Source organism: Aotus nancymaae, unplaced genomic scaffold (assembly GCF_030222135.1).
Source record: "Aotus nancymaae isolate 86718 unplaced genomic scaffold, 86718_ANA_hifiasm-v0.15.2.pri h1tg000064l_0, whole genome shotgun sequence".
NCBI lineage: Eukaryota > Metazoa > Chordata > Mammalia > Primates > Aotidae > Aotus > Aotus nancymaae.
In genome coordinates this window covers 5,965,797-5,991,185 of record NW_026988478.1, presented here as the reverse complement: position 1 = coordinate 5,991,185, position 25,389 = coordinate 5,965,797, and the positions used below count along the sequence as shown (strand labels likewise).

The following is a 25,389-nucleotide window of genomic DNA, read 5'->3' as shown; positions in this document are numbered from 1 at the left end:
ATGCATTTGCAGTGGTATTACAGGATCCTTCCTCCTGGAGATTCAGCATTTCTGTCAATCAGTGAGTTCTGGATCTGAGAACCGGCTCAGAACCAGAAACCGGACAAGGGTTCATGAGTTTTTATTGCGGCAGCTGCTCTCAGTCGCCTGATGATCCGTTCTTGAGTTCTTTTGGTTGTACAGATTAGGCAATGCCTTACTGGCTGCCCATCTATCTTACGTCTACTGAAGCCATGTGTCATTAAACATTTGTATAGCAAACTGCAGACCATAACCCTTGGCTGACACCGTGACCCTGCAATTCATTAAGATAACTTACCCACTTTGCTCCTGGCAGTGAAGTGCACAATCTGACCTCTGTTATTTCAGGACCCCATCATCCCTATTATTATCAGGGCACCCAGTTCTGTAACATTTCCTACCTTCAGTCCTGGCCTTCAGAGGACAGCTACTTCTGAGTCGAATGATGCTGATACCCCTTTAAACAGCACATTCTTTATTGCTTTGGTAAACAGAGTCACCTCTGGGCCTTCCTGCCTTACACAGTATATTCACTCTACCACACGTACTCTGAGCTTTTTAATTCTTTGGCTGCCTTGGTAGTTCTAGTTATACTTCACTTAGCTGGGCCAAGCTAAGTGGCTCAGGCTTTCCCCAAGCTTCCCAAAATTAACCTAGCCACAGGTTAGCACTGTCTTCCCAGAGTGTTACATCTTTTGTCATTGGAAAGTATTTAAATACAAATAATCTCTCATCCAACTTTATGTTCCTTCCCCCTTGACCCAGAACCCTCAGGATCCAGGCCCACATATACTCTTTCAGCTCCTCCAGGTTTGTTTCGGCAAAGTTCTGCAGCCAAACTTAAGCCCTGGGCCTGCTCCTCAGCCTTTCCTGTCTTCCAGCTGCATGAGATGAGAGTTTTCATATGCTGCCAAGGAGCCCCTCTAGCCTTCATACATAGCCTTAATTGGTGATTAATTACCATCAGCATTTCTCTATACAGTGATTGCCCAGAGTAGCATCCAATCCCGTGCTCTTTATAATTACTACTTCCCTTGGACTTCTCAAATCCTGAAACATTGTTCCTATCAAGGCATTCCCGGTATCCCATCCCAGTTCTTCACCAGTGAAACTTTCCACAATTACATTGCTATAGCATGCAAATGGTTTTACTGCCACCAGTAACTCGGTCCTCCGTTGCCAGCCTGCCAATGCCGATCCAGCTCCAAAATGTCATTTTGTAATCTGCTTCTTCAGACCATTCATGGCAATAACCGCTTTGATGAGTTTCCCCAAAAAACAGATTGAGGTGGATTTGTGTGCTTATTTACTACAGTATGCCATGGGATCAAAGTCTGTGAGACTGAAGGAAGTAGGACAGGGCAGAGGTGGAGTTAAATTGCAGTGCAGTCACAACAAAGGCCTCAGCTGATCCCATGGGTAGCACTGGAGCTGCTGGAATGGCCTTTCACAGCTGTTCTGCCTTAGCCAGAGGGGTCAAGCTTTAGCACTTGGATGCAGGACGCCCTTGGTGAGGAGCGATGGCGTTGGGTGAAGCAGCTCTCTCCAGCTGGTGGCAGTTCTCGGAGAGCAACTCAGCTGAGTGCTCACTACCAGCACCTGAAGAAATGAGTGTGCTTCAGTCTTGACAGATGTGCATCAGAGCATCCACTACGGGTGCCAACATACTTTCTCCTTAGCTTACCGCACATTCCACATACCCAGCCTCAGAAGAAAAAATATCACCAACACTATGATTACTGAAAACAACTTAATTTTCAGGGGTGTAGAGGGCAGGTCTTTAGCGGTGTATTGTCGAGTGTCTTAGAGTTATGTGAAATAGTTCCCCTCTGGATCATTATGCCACAACTCATTACATAGTTCAATACATTTGCTCTGCTTTCAATTTTTAGAGGGTACATTTTCAAACTTTAAATTATATTTTACTAAGTATGTAAAATATTTACATGGTTCCAAAACAAGATACATTCAGACAAGTCTAGATTCTATCCCCAACCTTCTGTCCTGTTTCTTCCCTCTCATACATTTTAAAAAATAAGTACAGATGGCCAGGCATGGTGGCTCATGCCTACAGTCCCAGCACTTTAGGAGGCTGTGGTGGGTGGATTGCTCTAAGCTTAGGAATTCAAGACCAGTCTGGGCAACAAGGCGAAATCCCATCTCTACAAAAAATATAAAAATTACCTGGGCATGGTGGCATGTGCCTATAGTCCCAGCTACTCAGAAGGCTGAGGTGGAAGAATTCCTTGAGCCTGGGAGGTAGAGGCTGCAGTAAGCTGAGATCACGCTAATGCACTCCAGCCTGAGTGACAGAGTGAGAACCTGTCCCCCTCCCCAACAAAAAAGTATAATTTATCTATTTAAAAAATATAAACAACATACATGCTCATTCTCCCCTTTTCTTAGATAATTTATAGTATACTGTGATAGTTAATTTAATGTGTTAACTTGAATGAGTCATAGGGCATCCAGATATTTGGCCAAACATTATTCTGGGTGTTTCTGTTGAGGGTGTTTTTGGACGAGATTAAAATTTAAATTGGTGGACTGAGTAAAGCTGATTCCCCTCCCTAGTGTAGGTGGGACTCACCCAATCAATTGAAGGCCTGACTAGAACAAAAGGGCTGACCTTCCTGACCCTTCCCAGAATAAGAGATAATTCTTCTTTCCTCATTGCCTTTGAATTGGGGCACTGACATTTTCCTGGCTTTGGACACGAACTAAAATATTGGCTTTTACTGAGTTTCAAGCCTGCTGGCCTTTGACTGGAAATGCATCATCAGTGATTCCAGGTCTTCAGCTTGCTGACTCAACCTCAGATCTTGGGACATGTCAACCTACTTAATCATGTGACCCAATTTCTTATATTTATAAATTGTGTGTGTGTGTGTGCGCATGTGTGTGTGTGTATAATCTATAAATAAGTATATATATTTCTCTATATACCTCTTCTCTGGAAAGCCCTAATATGCATTCCATATGTACTCCCCTTTCTCTTTGCTTTTTTTTTTTAACCTAACACTATATTTTAGGAATCACTTTGTAGCAATATAAGAGATATTTCTCATTCCTTTTGGTGGCTCCATAGGACTCCATAATACGGATGTAACCTAGCTTTTGCATCAGTCTCCTTCTGACAAACATGTAAGTCATTCCAGTTGTTTGCTATTGCAGCTAGTGTGGTAGTTACTACAATTTATTTAAGCATTTCCTTACTGGTGGGCATTTAATATATCTCCAAGTTATTTTTTTACTTGACAAAAAACCTTGATATAATAAATAATTTTCTATACAAATAAACCAAGAAGAGTTATATACAGAGTTTCCAAACGAGGTCATGGGGTATGTGTGATATATGTAGTTTTAATTTTCACAGAACTTGACTTTTTAAAAAAAAGTAATAGCACATTACATTCCCACTATTAAAATATGAGAGTTTACATTATCCCACATTTTCTCTAGTACTGGATGTTGTCACCTCTTCTAGTTTTTGTCAATATGATGGGTGAAAATAAAATCTAATTGTTCATTTGCATTCCTTGACTACTAGTGAGGTTAAGTATCTTTATATATTTATTAGCCACTGAGATTTAGTTTTCTATGATTTATGATTTCTACCCTTAGCATATTAGTGGATTGTCTTTTTCCAATTTGTGAGCTCGTAGTCTATCAGAAATATCAACCTTCCTTTTCAAATTATACTAATTAGTATGTGAGGCCACAAAAAATATCTTAAAACTTGCTATATACTATGGCAAGATAAAGCTTGCTCTTTTTGGGCATTCTACATATGCTTAGAAGACTGTGAAATGAACTTCTAAAAGCTACAATATCTGGTTCATATCTATCCTGACATTCTATAAGCTTAGCTATCTTAAAATATGAATTTCTGAAAGGAACAGCCTCCCTCTCACCTCAATTTTATTATATCAAACATTAGTTATTTTCAAGTAAAAAGCTATTTCCACTGATATAAAGATTGAAATTACAGTTGCCCCTTGAACAAGGGTTTGAATTGCACAGATGCACTTACACATCTGTGTATAAAAACCCAATTGGTAAGTCTCTGGTCCAGTAGGTCATTAGTTATTTTTGAGGAGTCAAAATTATATGCAAATTTTAGATTGTGTAGGGGGTCAGTGCCCATAATGCCCGTGTTGTTCAATGGTCAACTATCAATAAACTTACAAAATAATCAAGATAAATAATGTAACTCTACATTATATTTCTCAAATTTACTAAATTTTAATTTTTTAAACTTTAATTTTAATTAATTAATTTTTTTTTAAGACAGTCTTGCTCAGTCACCCAGGCTGGAGTACAGTAGCACTATCTATCTCAGCTTACTGCAACCTCCACCTCCTGGGTTCATGCGATTCTCCCCTCTCAGCCTCTCTGTAGTTAGGATTACAGGTGTGCACCACCACACTTGACTAATTTTTTATATTTTTGCTAGAGATGGGGTTTCACCACATTGCCCAGGCTTATCTCAAACTCCTGATCTCAAGTGATCTGCCCGCCTCGGCCTCCCAAAGTGCTGAAATTACAAGCGTGAGCCACCGCACCCGGCCATGTTCTTTTTTAAAGAGCCATCTTTCCTTGAACTCCTCATTTTCCTGTTTCAATCAGGGATAATTGTCCTTTTGGTCTGCCATAAAGCTATGCTTCTAAGATTCACCAGCGTCCTGTGACTTCCATTCATCTTTCTCCTGTGCTGTATCAATTGTTTACTGGATCTCCTGATTTTTAAAAATAATGTATTCTTTTACTTTGGTGGTACCAATCTTTCAGTAGCTTTCTGAGAAAAAGGGCAAGAGAAATGCATTTTTTGAGACTTTGCAAGTATGAAAACATACTTATTATAACTAAATATATAACTGAAAACTTGTCTGGCATAGAATTTTTGGTTTAAAATGATTTCTCCTCAGAATTTTGAAGTTATTTCTCTTGTCTTTTGGCTTCAAATGTTGATTCTTGATCCTCTGTGACTTGCTTTTATCCTTCCCTCTCCACAGATTTTAGCATCTTTTAGAATCACAGTGATGTCCTTTGGTGCTATGGTCTGAATGTGTGTGTCTCTCAAAATCTATATGTTGAATCCTAATCTCCAATGCAACAGTACTAAGAAGTGGAGCCTTTAGGATGTCATTAGGTCATAATGTTGGAGCCCTCATGAGTTAGATTATTGCCCTTATAAAAGAGGACTGAGGGAGTTCATTTGTCCTTTCCCTCGTGAGAACACAGCAATAAGGTGTCTTCTATGAGAAATGGGCCTCACCAGGCATTGCTGGTGCCTTGATCTTGAATTTCCACCCTCCAGAACTGTGAGAAATAAATTTCTATTGTTTATAAGCTACCCAGTCTATGGCATTTTGCTACGGCAGCCAGAATGGACTGCTAGACAGTTGGTATTGGTCTTTTTTTCATTCATTGCTAGGCAGCCTAGCGGGCCCTTCAATCTGAAAACTCACATTTTTATGATCTAAGCAATCTTTAAAAACTTTTTTCAGGGGGAAATTTTCTTCCCTGTATTTTTTGTTTCCCCACCCCTCCCCCTAATTTCTACTGGTCAGATATGGAATTACATGAAGTGATTCTTTAATTTTACCTTTTATTTTCCATCCATTTGTCCTTTTATTCTACTTTTTGGAAATCCTCTCAACTTTATCTTCCAATCTTCCCATTAAATATTCAATTTTATAACGTTTTATATTATATCCAAGAACTTCATTTAGTTCCCCATATGTTCCTTTTTTGTTCTTATTCTTCATCTTTTATTTCCCTGGGTGTCACTTAGCCTGGATTTCCTGAAAGTAGAGCCTGTGACAAAGGTTTATGTGGAGAGAATTTTTGGGAAATGCACTCCCAGGTATGTGTACAGGATATGAACAAAACAGAAAAGGCGAGGAAAGATTTTAAAAATGATGTATTAGGGAGTTGGTTACTGCTCTGGGCAACTGGCTTTCAATACCATGGGACTTTCTGAGAAATACTTTTGAAATACTCTCCACTGTCTGCCAAGGTGTAAAACAGAAGTATTTATTGCACTCACAGGAGTCAGAATGGTATTAAATTTCCCTCATCTCCAAATTGTACATACATAAGTACCAAAAGGATTCCTACAACATTTCAGCTGGGATGAAGAGAAGGTTCAAGGCAGGAAGCAGGTTATATCTTGGGCCAAAAACAAGGCAATATCCAGTCGCAGTTGAGCAAAGCTGGTCAAGACTATGGAGAATTAGTTACTATACAGTGGCTGAAGTGGTGGGCCAAGAACATTTGGAAGATAAGAGGTGTCTAATAAAGCGGAGGATAAGTGATGATAACTTAATTTTAAAATGTTTTTCCTATTAGTTTATGTTGTTTGTTTTGACCTCTACCTTTCATACGAGAAGCTCTCCTCAAATGTTTGGTGATTTTTGGCTTTCTGCTCATGTGTAAGGCCCTAAACATCTGACTGGAAGCTCTGCATGCATGGGAGGAAGCTTTTCAATGAGGGGCTTTAGTGGAGGAAGATATGGATGGTCCACATCAATGGACAAGCTTAAAACATCATTAACTGTAGGTCTTCTCTCTTGGCTAATATCCCTAGGGAAGAATATGCTAGTCTCCTGCTTGTGGACAGGGTAGAGTATAAGCCTGGCTAACAGTCAATGAGCTGAGAGAGAAAGTAGGCTGAGGTCCCACTCAGAAGGTACTTAGGGTAATTTCTCTTAGTTCAGCGTGTGAATGAGAGACAACTGCTAAGGTTTATGATATGGTGAAGGGGATCTGGCTAGTTTAGGCTCTTAGTTCAGGGGTGAATGAGAGACAACTGCTAAGGTTTATGATATGGTGAAGGGGATCTGGCTAGTTCAGGCTCTTAGTTCAGGGGTGAATGAGAGACAATTGCTAAGGTTTGTATATGGTGAAGGGGATTTGAGAGTCCATCTGCTTTGATATATATGACAATTTGATAACTGATAATTCTATTCATAGTTCCATTAGTACCTCTATGTCCTAAAGTCTTTCTGGGTTCTGTGATGCAAATCCACATGCTTTCATCATTATTCCACTGCTAACTTAAATCTCAGCTTTCTCAGGTTTGCTCAGTCATATACTACTCATTCACAAGCTTTCCAGCTTCAAACATTTTGTAGCTATTATCACCTGTCTGATTCTATTTGTCCATTTGGGTCTATATCATTTAACACAAATTCTTTCCCGTCAGTTTATTGTGGTTTGAAAGAGCACAAATATGAATCAGTGTTTAATAATGCACGTTTAACCAGAAGTTTCTGCTTTATTGCTTTACAAAATATACAAAAGTTTAAAAGCTAATATCCTTTATTGTGTATTATCCATGAATAAACATTCTGAGAGATGGACAATAGAGCATTAAAGAACTCACTGTCCCTCTTGCCCATTTTGCTACTGGCTCCTTGCTGTTTCTCAAACATCACAAGCATGCCCCTGCCTCTGGGACCTGCCATCTGCTACTTGCTATGTGGATTTACTTTTGCTCCACAAGTTCCCATGATGCCTTTCTTACCTCCTTCAGGTTTTTGTTCAAAGGTTATTTCATCAGAGATGCCTCCTCCTACCCATTCTATATATCACAGCAACAGTCCAACTCCTCTCCCCCAACCTTACTACTCCCTGTCTCTTTTACCCAGCTTTACTTTTCTCCATAGCACTTATCACCTCCTGACATATCATACATTTATTGTTTCACCCCACATGAATTTACGTTCCAACAGAATCTAGTTTGTTCCCTGCTCTATCCTAGTACCTAGAACAATGCCTGGCACATAGCTAATGCTCAGTAAGTATTTGCTGCAGGAAAGAAAGTGGGGGTGGGAGATGAGAGAATGGCAGGGGAGGAAGGATGGTAGGTTGTTTGGGCATGGTATGTAACAGAATATAATGAGAAATAAAACACTTTTGACTGTTTCTTGAAGTTAAAATACGGCCTGGCCCAGGGGTTTCCCTCATTTTGGCATATACTAACCACTTAACCTTCCCATAATTTGTTTCCCCAAACACAAAGCGAAAAGAAAAAGGGTGGGCTGGTGGCGGGGGTGGGGGTGGGGGCACTGCTAGGCACTCTGTCTTACTGTATATCATTCCATGAAGACAGGGGCTAATTGGAGGGCGCAGTAGGCACTTAATAAACATTTGTCAAATGACTAAAAGACCAGGGACCACCTGAAATGTTCTACTTTGCATAACCTTTCTCTAGGACTTTTGCATATCCTTGAGCTGATAGAAATCCCAATAATCACAGATTAAATTTCCTGTTACCTTAACACGATGGGGAGCTTAGAGACAGATTAATTTTATTTAGAAAAAATAAAATAACTTTTCTTATATCTCAGGGTTCTTGAGGTAAAATTCATACGCGCTGCAAATCTATGGAAGTGATTCAAAGAGAACATTTGAGGAAGGAGAACTAGAACTGTAAGGAAAACCTTAGTCTAACTGAAAAAGTAACCTCACTCACTGGAAAGCCAAATAAAATATGGGCCAATTATGAGAAACCAGAATATGTGAGTGTTAGGACTTGAGAAAACATTAGTTTAACTTTGCTTTAGGATAAAACAGACGACTAGAGCCCCAAGTGTTTTTCTATTCAAAATCAATTAGGTATTTGCTGAAATTATTTTTCACTATCTGGGCAAGAAAGAACAGGAGGCAAGGCTTAAAGCTGTTTGTATAAAAAAGATTTTACATTTTCTCAATATACATTTTTTTTTTTTTTGAGATGGAGTTTCACTCTTGTTGCCCAGACTGGAGCACAATGGCATGATCTCAGCTGACTGCGACCTCTGCCTCCTGGGTTCAAACGATTCTCCTGCCTCAGCCTCCTGAGTAGCTGGGAATATAGGCATGCACTACCACGCCTGGCTAATGTTGTATTTTTAGTAGAGACGAAGTTTCTCCATGTTGGTCAGGCTGGTCTCAAACTCCCGACCTCAGGTGATCCGCCCGCCTTGTCCTCCCAAAGTGCTGGGATTATAGGTGTGAGCCACCACGCCTGGCCTCAATATACATTTTAGAAAGATTGTCACCTCCTACTCCAGATCTTATCTTGCACAATATGCTATGAGATACACTGCTCTTCATTTGTGAAAAACTGAGTTTTAGAATAATTTACTGAGTTTCTGAATATTAAAAACATGAGTATAAAATAAATTGACATTAACAGCTGCTTAACAGTGATAAAATATACTTTTATTTACTTTGTTGAGTCAGAGGGTTGTAAAAAAAATTATTGCTAAAGTAGACATCAGGCAAACAGAAAGGTGCTTTAGAAGTCCAGTTACCTTGGAGTTTATTTAAACTAAGAGAAAAAGTCATAATGTTTTCATGCAATACATACTTGGTTCTTTAAATAACAATTGTGTGACAAATAGCAGAAGAAATTAAGGAATGCTGCACTTGTGATCCATACAAAACACCAACTTGTACATAATTAAAGAAATATCTGAAACACTTTTTAAAACACTGTAGTAGCCAATACATAGAGGCATGCCGTAGGTGGACACAGGAATGCAGTTTAGAAAAGAAAAAAAAAATCACATAGGAACTACTCAATTTCTTTAAAATCACTGAGCAAGAAAAGCAACATTGAACTTTCATACTGATTTTACACAACTTCTGTACAGTACCTTGACTTAAATCCAAGAGCAAAAGTTAAGACTCTCCTCCTCTATTTTTGGTAAACAACTGCATGGTAAACTTAGATGACTTTTCCCCCTGGATTTTACCTGGGAGTAGCCTTTAAAAATTTTTACTTAAAAGAGGGCAGGTTTGGCACTTTTATACTGATGTCACCAATGTTAATATTTCTTGGGATCTCAGGAAGATTCATATTCTTTACAGCTGATACAGCACGGGCTGGAGCTCCCGCTAAGCCAGCCTGTATACAGAAGCAAATAAAAGAAAAAGAAAATGTACAACTCAGGTGTAGCTCATCATAAAACATTTACAATGGAAGACAATGATAAAAGATTTTCATATAACAAGCTTAGAGACCAGATGGTAGTTTGAATTGATATGGAATGGTTACTTTGAAATACCAATTTATAAAGAGAAAACAGTGACACATTAGAAAATACAGTGAACACATGCAATGGTAACAATGTAAAGATTTAAATACAAATTAATGTGCACTACCACACAATATTCACATGATAGACCCTAAATCTTCACCTATATCTTGATTTAACTGACATATAGCATGAAGCATGATTTACATTCCTTAATAAAGATCTCTTGCAACAATCATGATAGATTTTCTTTTGCTTTTAAAATGGCATTTATCATCAATATGTGCTGTGAAATAAAAATTGCAAGTAATAGATCATGCTTGTTTAATTTCTTTACTTAGGGATAAACCCTTAAAACAATTTAAAACAATAAAATTAGTTTTTAAAATTGTGAGGGCTCTTTTAAACTTTTCTAAAAAAGTTCTAGAACATTCAAAAAATAGGCTTTTAAGTAAAGCCTCAATCCAAAAAAAGTTACACCTAAAGATGAAACTACACAAAGAGGATCATTCCAACCCTTTGATGCATTAATAAAAATATAATGATTAAAAATGTTTTGTCATACAGTGTAGATTCAGCAACATATACTCAGCTTACAGTACACAAATTTAGAGAAAGAAAAGCCTAAATGCAAGAGGTAGTAAATATAAATAAATGAATTCTAAAATTTCCAGTAAGTACCACTAGTATATAATATTTGGCTTTCTTGTTTAGTAGGAACATTTATAATTTGTGAAATAATTTTAAAAGAAAATATGCTTAAAAATAAAAGAAAAATGTATATATATCATTTTTCTCACCTACATTAACAGCCTTCATATTTAAGGTTTAATTTATATACCAATTAGATTTCATTAATTTTTATTTAGGCTATATAATATAAAATAAAGCCAACAAAGACATTGAGTTTAGGGGCATCATTTTGTCTAAAAATGGACAAGCAACAAAAACAAATCTTCCACTTTGATTAGATTATATATAAGGCAATGTCCATAAAATTAGAAACACTAGCTTTAATGTCCCTTTTCATAATTTTAGTTTTCCTTTCTTATGTAATCCTACCTTTGTTCATTAAAATAAAAATAATAATAAAGCTGTTACCTGAGAAAAATCTTGACTGATACAAAATAGGCCAGTGTAAACTATTTGCTAAATAAAGGATACAAACATTGTTAAGCAATGAAATAAAAGCCATGGATTATCAATTCAGAATTGGAAATAATAGAAAAATTAGTAGAATAGTATTAATAGTAAGTATATTCTACACAGGCAAAGATAAGGGTGATACAAATGAATAACTCCCTACCCAATTAATACTAAATAGGGCTGGAGAATTTAATTTTTATAATTTAATGGATGTTAGTCATTCTTGATGTACAACTAAAAATGTGATTGACCTCTATACTTATACCTACCTGAAGCAATGAAGTTTTTATCCCCCCATCCCTGCTGCTCCTCCAAAAGATGTTGGGAAATACAACTAAATAATAATTAAGGTAGCATGTATCATATTCAAAAGGGTCTTTAATTTGATCATTTCAAGTTAAAGGTCTAGCTACAAAAATTTAAGATGTGTTAGGATCAAAGAAGAATCCAATTCAAAGAGGTTTACCATCTTTTGGCTTTCTTTTATCAGGAAGATGTTATCTGCTAAGGAAGAAAAATTTACAATTTTTCAGAACAAAAATTGCAGACGTTCTGGAGGTAGTATCATTTTTTAGATTGGAGGATTTTGTAATTTTTCTAGTTAAAAGACCAATTTGCCACTAACTTTACTTCAAAATTTCTATAAAAAAGACAAATGATGAATTGACTATAGAAAAGTATTGACAAACTATTTGAGAATAAATATTTTAAAAGGCATGAATTATTAAATGATTTTATTATTGTAAGAGAAACTGTGTGTGTGTATCTGTATATTTACTGGACACTATGGTTTATACTTATATTTAGTAAACATAGTTTTTTAGTATTAAATGTTAATAAAGCTCTCTTTTCCATATCCTGTAACATGAACAGCTAAACTAAAGCAAAAACAAACAAACAAAAAAAAAGATTAAAAAACTTTTCCTGTTAACTTTCGTCAGACTGAATTGTATCTTTGGTGTCGACTGTTGGCTGCTAACGAGAATACATAAAATCAATATAGCAATTGATTTAAATAGCATATTTGTGCTTAGTATGTAAAATCAAAAGAAGTTTCTAAGTACAACAAACTACAATTCTTCTAAACATAAGCAGCAAGCCATAGACATGCAAAGGATGGGAACTATTTAGAACACGCAAATGAATTAGGAGAATCAAATTATTTCTCAAGCATGTTCAATACTTTTGTGTAGTATGCCATAAATTTAAATGGTAGGAAAATTTAAAATTGTAATATGTACTTTAAGTTTGAATTAAACTAACATTTTAAAAAGAAATTATATTATGTAAAATATAAAATGTGAAGAAAATATGATAAGCACTATTGATCAATAAGTAGATGCTTAAACTAGCTAGCAATGTTTATATATAAAAATTCAGGGCTAGAAAAAGACTTTATGTCACTCAGTCAACACCAGAATGGCTATAAAACAAATTTCATTTTCAGACTTTCATGAAAGCAATGTCTGAAACATTTTTTATTAAAACATAAATAAAATGTAGAGTAAATTTTCATTAGAAAATTAGTTTGCTGACACAGAGGTATGAAGCAATTTTCATCTTGGTTAAGATTTCTTTTTTCCAGTAAGATACACTCAAAGCAACAAAATAACTTTTACTAACACTTAACTTTTCAATGCTAAAACTTACAGAAATTAAGTCTACTTGACTTGTTAGCAGTACAGTAGTCCTCCTTATCTGCAGTTTCGCTTTCCATGGTTTCATTTACCCATGGTCAAATGTGAAATGTGGTCTGAAAATAGGTGGGTACAGTACAGTACTGTGATAGATAGAGGCCACATCCACATAATCTTTTTTTTTAAGAGACAGGGTCTCACTCTGTCCCTGAGGTTGGAGTGAGTGATGCGACCATGGCTCACTGCAGCCTTGAACTCCTGGGCTCAAGTGATCTTCTCACCTGTCTCTTGAATAGCTAGAACTACAAGTGTGTCCCACTAGGCCTAGCTAATGTAAAAAATATACATATCTCTTTGTAGAGATGGGGTCTCACTGCGTTGCCCAGACTGGCTCAAACTCCTGGCCTCAAGTGATTCTCCTGCCTTGGCCTCTTAAAGTATTGGGATTATAGGTGTGAGCCAGAATACCTGGTCTCACACAACTTGTATTATATTATACTGTTATAACTGTTCTCTTTTATTATTAGTTGTTAAACTCTTACTGTACCTATTTTATAAATTTTATTGTATGTATATATGTATAGGAAAAAAACAATAGCATATATAAGGTTCAGTAGTATTTACAGTTTCAGGCATCCACTGGGGGTTTTAGAATGTATCCCCCACAGATAGAGGGATTACTGTAAATATATTTTTAAATATAAAAATAAGGTATTTCTGACAGAACAACATAGTTCTTAAAGATTGAAGATTATATAGTTGACACATAGCAGGAATAAAAAAGAATGAAATTCTACTGGAGAAATAACTTGTTTCCATCTATGTTATACTTGAGCACCACCATGGCAGGTAAACTGCAGCGACTACATCAATAAAAACAAATATATGAATCCAAAGCTGTTAAGAGTATGAATTGGATGAAAGAATGAAATACAGTATATAAAAGAATGATCATGTTTTCTCTCCCATGAGATTAAATAAATTAACAGAATTAAGAGAAAGAAAACAAAATGAAGTCTGCAGGTATACCAAAATGAGGCCAAACAGATAGAAGACTTATACAGACATACTCCTGGAAATTTCAAGCACTTGAAGAATCACAAAGATAGTAATGGATGGATATGATTTGTTTTTGATTTTGTTTTTAAATTGCCAGACCCAAAAATAAACAAAATATGTGCAAGCAAAACTGAAAAAGCAGCATTACTAAAATATATTTCAAAGACCCTGATAGCTCCCTTTTCCTCATGCAATAAACGATCAACTTTCTTGAAGGGAAAAGGAAAGTAGTAATCTTATTTATTTCATCTAAGACATAAAATACCATCCTACCATCTTAAAATATATTTTTTTCAAGTTTAAAATACAGCATAATAAGATGGTAGTTGGAACAATTTGTATATATTAAAACCTTTACCCACCCTTCCTGCTGGAAGTTGCTATATGCACATTCATAATTTTGACCTAACAGCAAAGTGAAAGAACACCAACATTAATAAACACAGTATTAAATGGTTTCAGACTCAAAATCATTAACAAAATAATGGCAGATTTTGAAAGCATGTTTTTGAGCAAAAAAGAAAATGTCAACAGTTTTTAAATTTTCTCAATATGAGGTAGAATAACTTTTAATCTGGGGCTATATAATAAGCTTGTTCTTTGCTTTAATGGCAGTGCTTTAATACTGCAATTATAAACAGATTTAGATATGCTCATAAGAATTCTCTGATGAGGAAGAGCTATGGTATTTTACAGTTTTAACAAAATTAGAATGTTCAAACATTCAAAAGCCTTCCAAATTATTAGTCATTTTGTACAGATTATCTTCAATTATAGCTTTAATTTCAAACACGGGATTTGCCTGCATGGAAAAAAAAGAGAGCAGACCAATGACTTTCATGGATTTATTATTACTAGTTTTGACCATTACAAGTGACCTCAAGGATTCTCACCATAATTTTGTAGAAGTACAAAACAAATGTGTATATCAATGTAGAGAGGCAGAACCAACTCATGACATCTGTATCTTAGATACAACATCTGTATCTTAGAGCCGCTTTTCTTATTCTCTACTCTTTGGAAATAGAAACTTGATTTTTTTTTAAAGGCCAATTACCAGTTCTAGTACTGAAAGTTTACAGACCTAAGTGATTAGTGGTTCTTTGCTGGAAAATAGCAGTTTAACATAAGTTATATACTGTAACATAGAAACTGGCAATAATTTTGACCAATGCTGCGAATGAGACTACTATGTATTCTCTATATGAGGGACAAAATAACATAGGTAGAGGGACCAAAAATGGTACCCCAGTTTTGTGATATAGCCCACAATCTCAAAATAAGATACTATAAAGTCACCCATATGTTGCTACTTCTCAAACACATCCAGAGAATATAGTTAAAATTTAGTGGCTAAAAGGCAATGCTTTGTGATATTATGACAATAATCAATTCTTAGTGATGTTTTTCTAATTAGTAAGTTTATACATTTTTTTCTCTCAATATATTACTTTTATTTTGAAATTTTCAATCAGAGATATAAACATTTCTTTTCCTGACATGGTTTTATACAAAAGAGTTGCTTATCACTACATACATGGAACTTTTAGAAAAGTAATTCACAGTTAATTTATGGTGTGAAAAAACGTACAGCAAATATCAGAAGAAAAATTAGTTTTGTAGAGGTCTATTAAAAACATTTCCAATATTTGCCAGTACACTTTGCAAAAATATTCAGGGTTTTTGTTCAATACTAATTAAAACATTAACATATTTTTACTGATTTTGATTATAACACGTTTGGACATCAGAAGGTTTGCTACAATGAAAACCCACTGTATTTTGCTCAATATATTTAATTCAGTTTTTCAAGCATTTAAGTCAAATTTTACAAGACTTCTAATCTTATTTTCTGTTGGCCACTGTTAATATGCACTGCAGGTCAAAACTGTAAAAGTAATTGTTAAGACTTTGGAACTGAAAACCATTTGAGGGGAAAAAGTACTATTTAACAGTCACTATTCTAAGCCTTTGCTGCTTCCCATTTTGTATGCAAAACTCTAAAGGTTCAGCTTTTGGTTTTTAAATTCACAGCTTCCAAAACCCAGCAGGCAATTTTATGTTAGAATCCTAATTTAGAGATGGAGAAAAACAAATCTGTGAGAGTTAAATTAAGATTGGTTCTGCTATATGATGCTCAAAATAAATTTTACGTTTTTATATACAAAGTAAATTGTCATTTCTATAAATGCAATTTGTCAGTTAGATGACAGTGTTTAAAATAAATTTAAACTTTCCTTTTACAATGCAGGCAGACAAAACAGAACAAACATGACATCAATGATATACTAGTAAAATACACTAAGTCCAATAAAAGATGAAGAAACTACAAGGAGAAACTAGAATGGAAAATAGGCTACAGGGACTATATGGGTTTATTAACACAAAGAATTTTTGAGTCTGGCCTAAATAATTAATTGCCTTTGACATCATTTTGCTTTCCCTTTGTTATAGTACATTTTTCTCAAAGTCAGCAATACCTTGTCTACCTGTCCTGTCTGGGAGACTGAAAGATAAAGGTCTGTAAGAGAGAAGAATGGAAAGAGCTAGAAAGATCAGGATGTTCGGGGAAAAAAAAAGAGGACTGACTTTCAAAAAGTAGTGACTAAATTCAGACTCATTTATCCATCTTAAGAATAACATGAAATACATAAAAGCTAACAAATCTCCCCAACCCCACCCCTCTACCTCCACCCCCAGGGAGTCCTTTTATTCTTAGGCAGGTTCCTGAGTACCTCTTACACTTCCCCTCCAATCCCATCAACCTCCCAGCTCAAACCCTCCTCTCCCAATATTCCAATGTTATAGTAAACCATTTTTCTATCAAAACAGAATAGATGAAAATACATTCAGAGTATATCTTTGCTTCTCTCTTTAAGGATCTGAGAGAGCTTTGCTTCTACCTGTCTAGTTATTGGGAATTAAACTGGTTCACTTTTTTCCATTACCAAAAATATACTAACTTTAGATCAACATGATAAAAGCTTCGATTTCTGACAAAGGCTCCTAGACAAATGCATGTTACATTTAAAAAGCTGTGGCTTAACTATACCCAGACTGATTTCAAAGATAAATGATGTTCCTAAAATATTTCTTAAATGATTTTTAAAAATATTGATAACCAGTTTTTTCATCAATCATGACATTCTTGATTTTAAACAAGTCTTTTTTTGTGTGTTTGTTTTTGAGACGGAGTCTCGCTCTGTCACCCAGGCTAGAGTGCAGTGGCACAATCTCGGATCACCACAACCTCCACCTCTTGGATTCAGGCAATTCTCCTGCCTCAGCCTCCAGAGTAACTAAGATTACAGGCGAGTGCCACCACGCCTGGCTAATTTTTTTGTATTTTTAGTAGAGACAGGGTTTCACCATGTTTGCCAGGCTGGTCTTGAATTCTGACCTTGGGTGATCTGCCTGCTACAGCCTCCCAAAGTGCTGGGATTACAGGCATGAACCACCGTGCCCAGCCAAACAAGTTTTTCTTTAAGTTTGTGCTTATATAATACATTTTAACTGAAATTTAGTAAGAAGATTAGTACAAGTTTATACTTTGCTTTCAAGTAATTTTGGATTATTCTGCAGAGTAGTCTCTCTGGTAAATTTAACCAATTAAAGTAACATGGAGATGAAACATATGAAAGCTTTTGACATTTCAATATGTCTGGAATAAAGCTAGAAGCCTTTCAAACATACTTAAAATATACGAAAGTTACTGAAAAATTAGTCAACATAATTTTCAGTACTGTTTTAAAAAGATGATCAGGACTAAATGGCCTCATTTTGACTTGAAATCTGATTTCCTAACTAAAATATTAGCAGATGTTACATGTAGAAAAAATGTGTAATTTTGTGGTTTACCCACAATCAGATTTAAAACATACTTTCTTGTAAAAGACAAAAAAAGAAAAACTGATTTGGTACCAGATAACAACTAATTATGTATGATGCAAGATGATCAGGGAATGAATAATAGAAAGTAATTACCAGTATTCTAAACTATTTTAAATAGTATTATTTCTGTGAATGGATTTTAAGTTATAGTATTCTTATAACTATTTCCATTGAAATGAAAATTCTACATTTTACTGCTCTTTATAGAGAAGAAAAATTGTCTCATTAACAAAGTTTTATTTGACAATCAGAAAGCAAACACCCATTATGCAATCCTTTTTGTCAATATAGCACATTAATCCATTTACGCCAGAGGTTGCAAATTTTTGGTGAAAAATCAGACCTTGGCGATGACCTTGAGCGGTAGGATATAAATAACTCCTACAAGCTTAGTGTTCCAGTAATGGAACACTAGGCATAAATGTGTTAAGTAGCAAAATAAAAAGAAGGACCACCAGCAATGAAAAGGAGTTAAGTACCTGGAAAGGTGAAAATTCTTGACAAGTGGTCAATATTTTTTATAGATGATTATACACAGTTCACAAATTACTAGATACTCTATTCATTATACCAGTTATTAAAGGATTGCGTTACTGTTTGTCCCTTGGCATTTAAAATCTATAACCATACAGTTTTGCAAAGCAATGTTTAACAAATGACACACATTTTATTTTAAAACTTTAAAAGCAATAGCTCAGGGTTTATAGTAATCTTTTCTATACTAAATAATACATTTCAAGTCAGTTATACTAAATAAAATTATGAGTCTTTTTCCTTGTCCTAAAACAAAATTTTCTCTATTAACCTAATTTATATTTTCCACTTTCAAAAGCCAATATTTTAAATACTGGCTATAGGACAAACAATATATATACAGTTACTTAAGAGAGTCTTAGCTTACATTACCATTATAAACTTCTCCTTTGGGAAACCAACAGGAATGGCAAATTGAGATAAAGAAAAATGCAAGACTATTTTAAATTTAAAAGAGAACATTGGTAAATGTTTTTATAAGAAAGCTTCAACTGTTTCTAGATTTCAGATTTATTCTTCATCCTGCGTTTCTTTCAATTCAAATGGGCATAGATTGAGTTAAACTGATCCTTTAAAATGCCAACAAGATAAATTTTTCAGAACTCACCTGTTGTATATTAATGCCAGTGTATTTTTAATACCTTGATGCTTTCATAGTAATACTTACTTTAAATCAACTAAACATCTGAGCTTAACACTAATAATTATAAATAAAATGTGTTTTTTCCAATCTGAGTTATGTCTATAAATACCAAATGTAAGAGTATCCTCAAACGAGCTGAGTGGTGAATGAGATGTCAAAACTATTGATCTTTCTTTTTTTTTTTTTTTTTTTTTTTTTTTTTGAGACGGAGTTTCGCTCATTACCCAGGCTGGAGTGCAATGGCGCTATCTCGGCTCACCGCAACCTCCGCCTCCTGGGTTCAGGCAATTCTCCTGCTTCAGCCTCCTGAGTAGCTGGGATTACAGGCACGCGTCACCATGCCCAGCTAATTTTTTGTATTAGTAGAGACGGGGTTTCACCATGTTGACCAGGATGGTCTCAATCTCTTGACCTCGTGATCCGCCCGCCTCGGCCTCCCAAAGTGCTGGGATTACAGGCTTGAGCCACCGCACCCGGCTCTTTTTTTTTTTTTGAGATGAAGTTTTACCTTATTGTCCAGGCTGGAGTGCATGATCTTGGCTTACTGCAACCTCTGCCTCCAAGGTTCAAGCAATTCTCTTGCCTCAGCCTTCTGAGTAGTTGGGATTACAGGCGCGCCCCATAGGCCTGGATAATTGTTTTTTGCTTTTTTTTTTTAAGACAGGGTTTCACCATGTTGGCCAGGCTAGTCTCGAACTCCTGACCTTAAGTGATAAAACTACTGATCTTTCTAAACCTCTGTTAGGGTAATAACCAAAATAATGTGAACCTGGGTGGCTCAGCTACAGCACCTGCTACTGATATTCAGCCTAGTGCTTAAGGAAAGAGTCACTAAAATTCTGAAGTAGGGTTTTATACAATGCTAAAGTGCTGGTTGTTCCTTATTTATCCAATCTAAGGGTGAATCTAACAGCAGAAAGCCAAGTATAACAAATCAATCTTACAGAATGCAATAAAAACCATAAATATATATCTATCAATGTCTAAAATATGTGACTTAACTTGTCAGTGATCTTAGGGAAAGATCTAGAATTAAAATATTAAGGTACTGAATTTCTTTTTTGAATGTGAACTCAGACATGCTAGGCATTTATTTATAACTTGAAACTTTACTTCCTTATAAGAATCCCATTTCCTGTGCTTTCTCTTTTCAGAAGTAGTTTTGTAACACAAAATTTATATCTTTAAAATATCAGCTCTAAGATTTCCTTGATAATTACTGACTAAAGTTTTACAAAGCAAATATTAGATTCCATTATTCAGATAATTCTTTTAAGCAATAAGATTTGGAATTGTGCTTATTACCCAAGGCAGCTATATGATTGTGGCTAAAAAAAAGAATACAGAAAGCTGTTTGGTAGATAATAGTCACAGAATATTTAGCATACTAATGTGTGCATATTCCATTTTTTTTTTAAACTGAATAAGTGTAACAGCTGAACCTAAAGGGTGATACTGAAGGACAAACAGTGAAAGCTACAAATCATGCGTAAGTTGTCATCATGCTGAGAACCTTCCTTAATTATAGCATTTTCCATTCTTACCTCAGATTTTTCCAGCTTATTTTGTGCATCAATTTGTGTAACAATCTCATTCATGTTTGTCTCCAATACCATTCCCCCCATCACCATTTCTGCAAGAATATTGTGAACCTAAAGGGAAAAAAGAATATATACTCAAAGAAAATTCACTAAAAAAATTTTATGATTTCACTTTTTGTTTCAAATACCACTTTGTCTATTTTAAAAGTATGAGTGGTAAAAACAACTTGGAGTATGGGCTCATAATCTACTTTCATCACTACTGTGAAGCTGTAGGCAGTTATATAACCTCCTTAAGCCTGAGCTTAATGAGCTATAAAACAAAAATAATAGTACCATCTTCGTAGAACTGTTGAAAGGAATAAACAAGGTAATCCAATGCAGTATTCAAAACAAAATAAATGACTAGTAAATATTAACTACCATTATTACTATTATGTCAAGTTTAATACTAAGATATAATCTACACGGGCCTTTTATGTCAGATTCTTAGCCAATAATTATTAGGTTGTTATTTTATACTCATGGTACTTAATGAAGCAATGTAGTATGGTACTTCCAACAGGCTCTAGATTGGAAAAAAAGTAAATTTTTAAAAAATTGTGAGTACTTTAATAGTGCTTTTATCCCCAAATCCTCTACACATGTAATACTCAGATTTCTTCTCATAAATACATCTTATAATGACAAAAAATGATATCTTCTGTTGGGGAGTAAAAATGTAACTTCATGTCTTTTCATAAGGTATTATTGGATCAAAAAATAAACAATTCAGAGCTGAATTACATTTCACAGAAGAATCTACTCTGCTATAATTTTTAAAAAATAATGTGGTAAGGTTAGAAATGGAGACTCTAAAATTAGATAAGTATGAATACTGACCCTATCATTTATTAGTTGTAGCCCTTCAGTTACCTCAAGCTCTTTGAGTCTGTTATCTTATTTATGAAATAGAGACAGAAATAATATAGGCACCTCATAGGATTACAGAATTAAACAAATAATTCACGTTAAGTGCTTACCTTAGAACCACTAAGTATTATAAGGTAATTAATTTTTTTCAAAAAACTGTTTTTAGAAGTTACATAAAACTGCTTTTAGAAGTTATATAAATTGAATAAGTTATATTATTCAATTTAAATTTCTTGTAAGATTTCATGCAAATTTATTCATAATTTAAAAAATATCCTTGAAGGCCAATGGTATGGTGGCTCACACCTGTAATCCCAACACTTTTGGGGGCTGAGGTGGACAGATCGCTTTGAGTTTAGGAGTTCAAGACCAGGCTGGGTAATACTGCAAAACCCTGTCTCTAAAAAAATGCAGAAAATTAGCCAGGCATGGTGCCTCACGCCTGTACTTCCAGCTACTTGGGAGGCTGACACAGGAGGACTACCTGAGTCCACGAAGCGGAGGTTGCAGTCAGCCAAAATCACACCACTGCACTCCAGCCTAGGTAATAGAGTGAGATCCTATCTCAAAAAAAAAAAACCTATTATTTACTATTTTTCATTTTGGAAACATGGATACCTCATGCACAAATTTTGAAGAAAAATTTATATATTTAAAAAAAAAAACAATATAGGCAAATGACTAAAAGCTCATACAGAAACTTATTTATGAGTAATAGTCTCTACCACACTCTGCATCTGTTATTAGGTCCCTTTATCCAAAGCTAATCAGTTAGCTGTATCTTAGGTATCCTAGAATATTTGCTGTGTGCACACTTGTTATATGTGTGTATACGCATATCTAATTTACACAAATGAGAACTTACTATATAAATTAATTTTCACAGTTCTGCAAGAAAATAAAGAATTAGAGGCAGGAAGGAATGAGAAATTAAGTTAGGAAAATCACAAAAGACACTGGTGCCTAATATACATATGACAATGATAAATGAAACTGTGTTGGTGAGAGCAAACAAACAAAATTATAAAAATTTAAAACAGTGAATTGACATTATTATTAGACACATACTTTTATAATGGGATCTCTCACTGAGCTCTGTCAGAAAGGCAAGTTGCAAATATGAAGAACAAGAAAGCTAGAATAAATTCTGTAGTATTGTATTAGACTATGAGGTATTAAGAAGTGGTCAATGATTTTTAATATACATATCAAGATCTAGAAACAGCTGTGTTTATATACATCTATTTCTCAGCTCAATTCACTAAGAACCAGGAGCCATGTCACCCCAGTAACAATGAGCAAACACAGTGCCCAAATCATCATTTCTAAACATCATTCACTACTAAAAGAAGCCAGGGTTCCTCGGAGAAATGGCTGACTTGAAGGCTGGTGCAGAAAATATATATAATGATCTTCACTGAAGGCCAAGAAACAATGAGCAGCTTTATAATTATGAGCACCTCTAGACTGTGGTTACTATATATTATCTCCAACAAAAAGGAATCTGGACTCCTAGAAAAGAATGGCTGCCAACATGTTTGTAACAGGAAATGAATAAAATGAGTTTGGAACATCTAGCTTGACCACAACACAAGACAGCTACCAAAGTGTATGACAGGGGGTAGGTCGGGTCAAATGAACTTAGAAAAGACAATCTAAAGGAGTTCCCACTGGCCAAAGATGGGCAACTTGAACAGAAAAGAAAATAATATCTGGAATTAAAACAAATCAAATATACTAAAATTTTTATGTCATAGGATACTAAAAAACTTAAATGATCTTTTTTGGTGGATATTAGAAAAGCAACCAGTTATGAAAATTGGTAAATATAAAGAAAATTACTCTAGAATTTATCCAGCCATTCCTATATAAACTGTGCCTTTTATTTAAACCCATCTCTATCTTCAATGAATTATTTAATTCAATTTACTTTTAGTGTACTGAATATTATTTCTACTTTTAATTATACTTTCTCTTTTCTCCCAATATTTGTTAGTTTGATCTAATTTTATTACACTATTCTCTTCCTTTTAAATATGAGACTCTACTGTGCTTTTACTTCCCATTAATATCTCTCCCTCTTAAATGACTTTATTATTATTTATAAAACAAATATCGAGCCTTTCCAGACCACTGAGAGACCTTGTTTTCCTACTAAAATGCTTTAATTATTCCTCATTCTTTTTTTCTCCCAACTGGATAAGACCCTCCAAATACTTGTATAATACATGTTAAACGTATCCTTCAAAGTTTCTTTTCTTCTTCATGTTTTCTACCTTTCATTCTTATGCTTTCAGATTATTTCCTGCATTTGATCTTCTACCTTTAATTCAAGCCTCAATTACGACCACTTTCTTTATAAAACTTTTCAGTCTGACAAACACTTTTCAAGCCCAAGAAAACTTTTCCAAATCTTAAGTATTTTAAAAATTATTTTAAAATTTCAAATGAAGCCAGGTGGTGGCTCACACCTATAATCCCAATGCTTTGGAGGTCAAGACAGGGGGATCACTTGAGGCCAGAAGTTTAAGACCAGCCTGGGCAACAAGGCAAGACCCCATTCATACCAAATAAATAAATAAATTTTAAAAATATAAAATTTCCTAAATTTTAAAATATAAAATTTTAAGTGTTACTCTATCTTCTCCAATAGTTCTTTTTCATGGAACATATATTCTGATTGTTCAATCTGCTCTTCATTTCTCTTGTTCAGATGGCAGTGATTTTTTTCTATTGGCTTACTGTGCTCAGGTCTGGGTTTCAGGATGTTATTAATGGCTAGACTCCTTCATTTGGTTAAAGTAAAAGGAGTCTCATTCTGTGCCTGTGATTTAAGACCAGGCTGTCAATATCCACAAGAAGGACCAGGTTGGAGGAAACCACTCTGCTCTTAAGTCTTCATTCTCCCAGCCTCAGGGGTAGGAAAAGCACTTGGACCTCCAATCAGATCTCTATCCTAATCACTTGTGGAGGCAAGTGGTAGGATGCAGAGAGAAGAACAGAGTATATTAATAGCTGTAATTATCAAAGTCATACATCCTCCAACTAAGCCCTGCACAGAATCCTTAGCTTTCTCATTTTGCCCTGGATTTTGATGCTTTTTTCCAATAGGGGCAACAACATGGGGCCGCACAATCAGAGCCACACTATACAGGAAATGGGCAGATAACTCAGCAGCTCCTCCCAACAAACCCACAATAAACATGTAGCTAAGTAAGAAATGAACTGAATTATTCATATTTTAGGATTTTAGGGGTAATAACTACCCCTAAAATGTATACAGCATAACAGCTGTACGCGATAAACGGTCTGACTCCATTTTTAATGTTTGTCTGCTCACAGCCTTCAAGTCCTACTAGTCCCCCTTCCTCTAAGGCCCCACATCTGGGCAAGCTGTTAAGAAAGTCTGGGTGCTTCTTCCTTTACAATAGTGGAAAGTTTAGATAACCTAAGACCTGGCCCACATGCAGAAATCCTCACCCCATCCCCACCACCTAACTACCATAAAACACAAGCCAGGTGCTGTTCTCTGCTTTCTCCAGAAAGCCTCATTATGTGAGTAATAAACCTTTTCCTGTCCTCTTGGGGCACCTGTGGCATTGTTAGTTTCTACATCCAAGCCAATTGTGAGTAGGGGAGGGTCTGTCCCACTACTTCAAGGTGACTACACCAGCCTATGTAATTGATACAGCTATTAGCACGTAAAGATTCATAAAAAGAAACTGGTAACAGCCACAATAACGTTTTCACAGTGGTTTACAGGTTGGGCAGTTGGCCACATGGAAACTGTTATATTGGATAGAAAGTTAGTGATCCATGTTTGTAGTGGCAAAATATTTGGTAAAACTATCATCTGTAATACTTTGAAAAGCAGATAAATTTACCCAATGAAACCTTTTTTTTCTCTCTCTGACATAGAAACTAACAATGTTCTGGATAGTGGCAGCTTTGTCACCATGGATCCCAAAATGACA

At 35.2% G+C, this 25,389-nt stretch overlaps 1 protein-coding gene across 7 annotated transcripts in view; it reads right to left on the bottom strand.

Moving 5' to 3' along the window:
* Positions 1-9,212: 9,212 nt before the first annotated feature.
* The window catches only part of AP3S1 (adaptor related protein complex 3 subunit sigma 1), an 88,605-nt gene continuing 72,428 nt past the window's right edge, over positions 9,213-25,389 (bottom strand). For 2 of the 7 annotated variants that reach the window (XM_012448858.3, XM_064366210.1), the window contains 3 exons: positions 20,507-20,614; positions 16,375-16,415; positions 9,213-9,922 (listed from right to left, as the gene is read on the bottom strand). In XM_012448858.3, the coding sequence (XP_012304281.3) occupies positions 16,380-16,415; positions 20,507-20,614 (144 nt within the window). In that variant the 3' untranslated portion in view covers positions 9,213-9,922; positions 16,375-16,379. Of the gene's footprint in view, positions 9,923-11,153; positions 11,202-16,374; positions 16,416-20,506; positions 20,615-25,389 lie in introns of all 7 variants that reach the window. The other 5 variants (XM_064366208.1, XM_064366209.1, XM_012448845.3 and 2 more) reach the window with 3 other exon arrangements.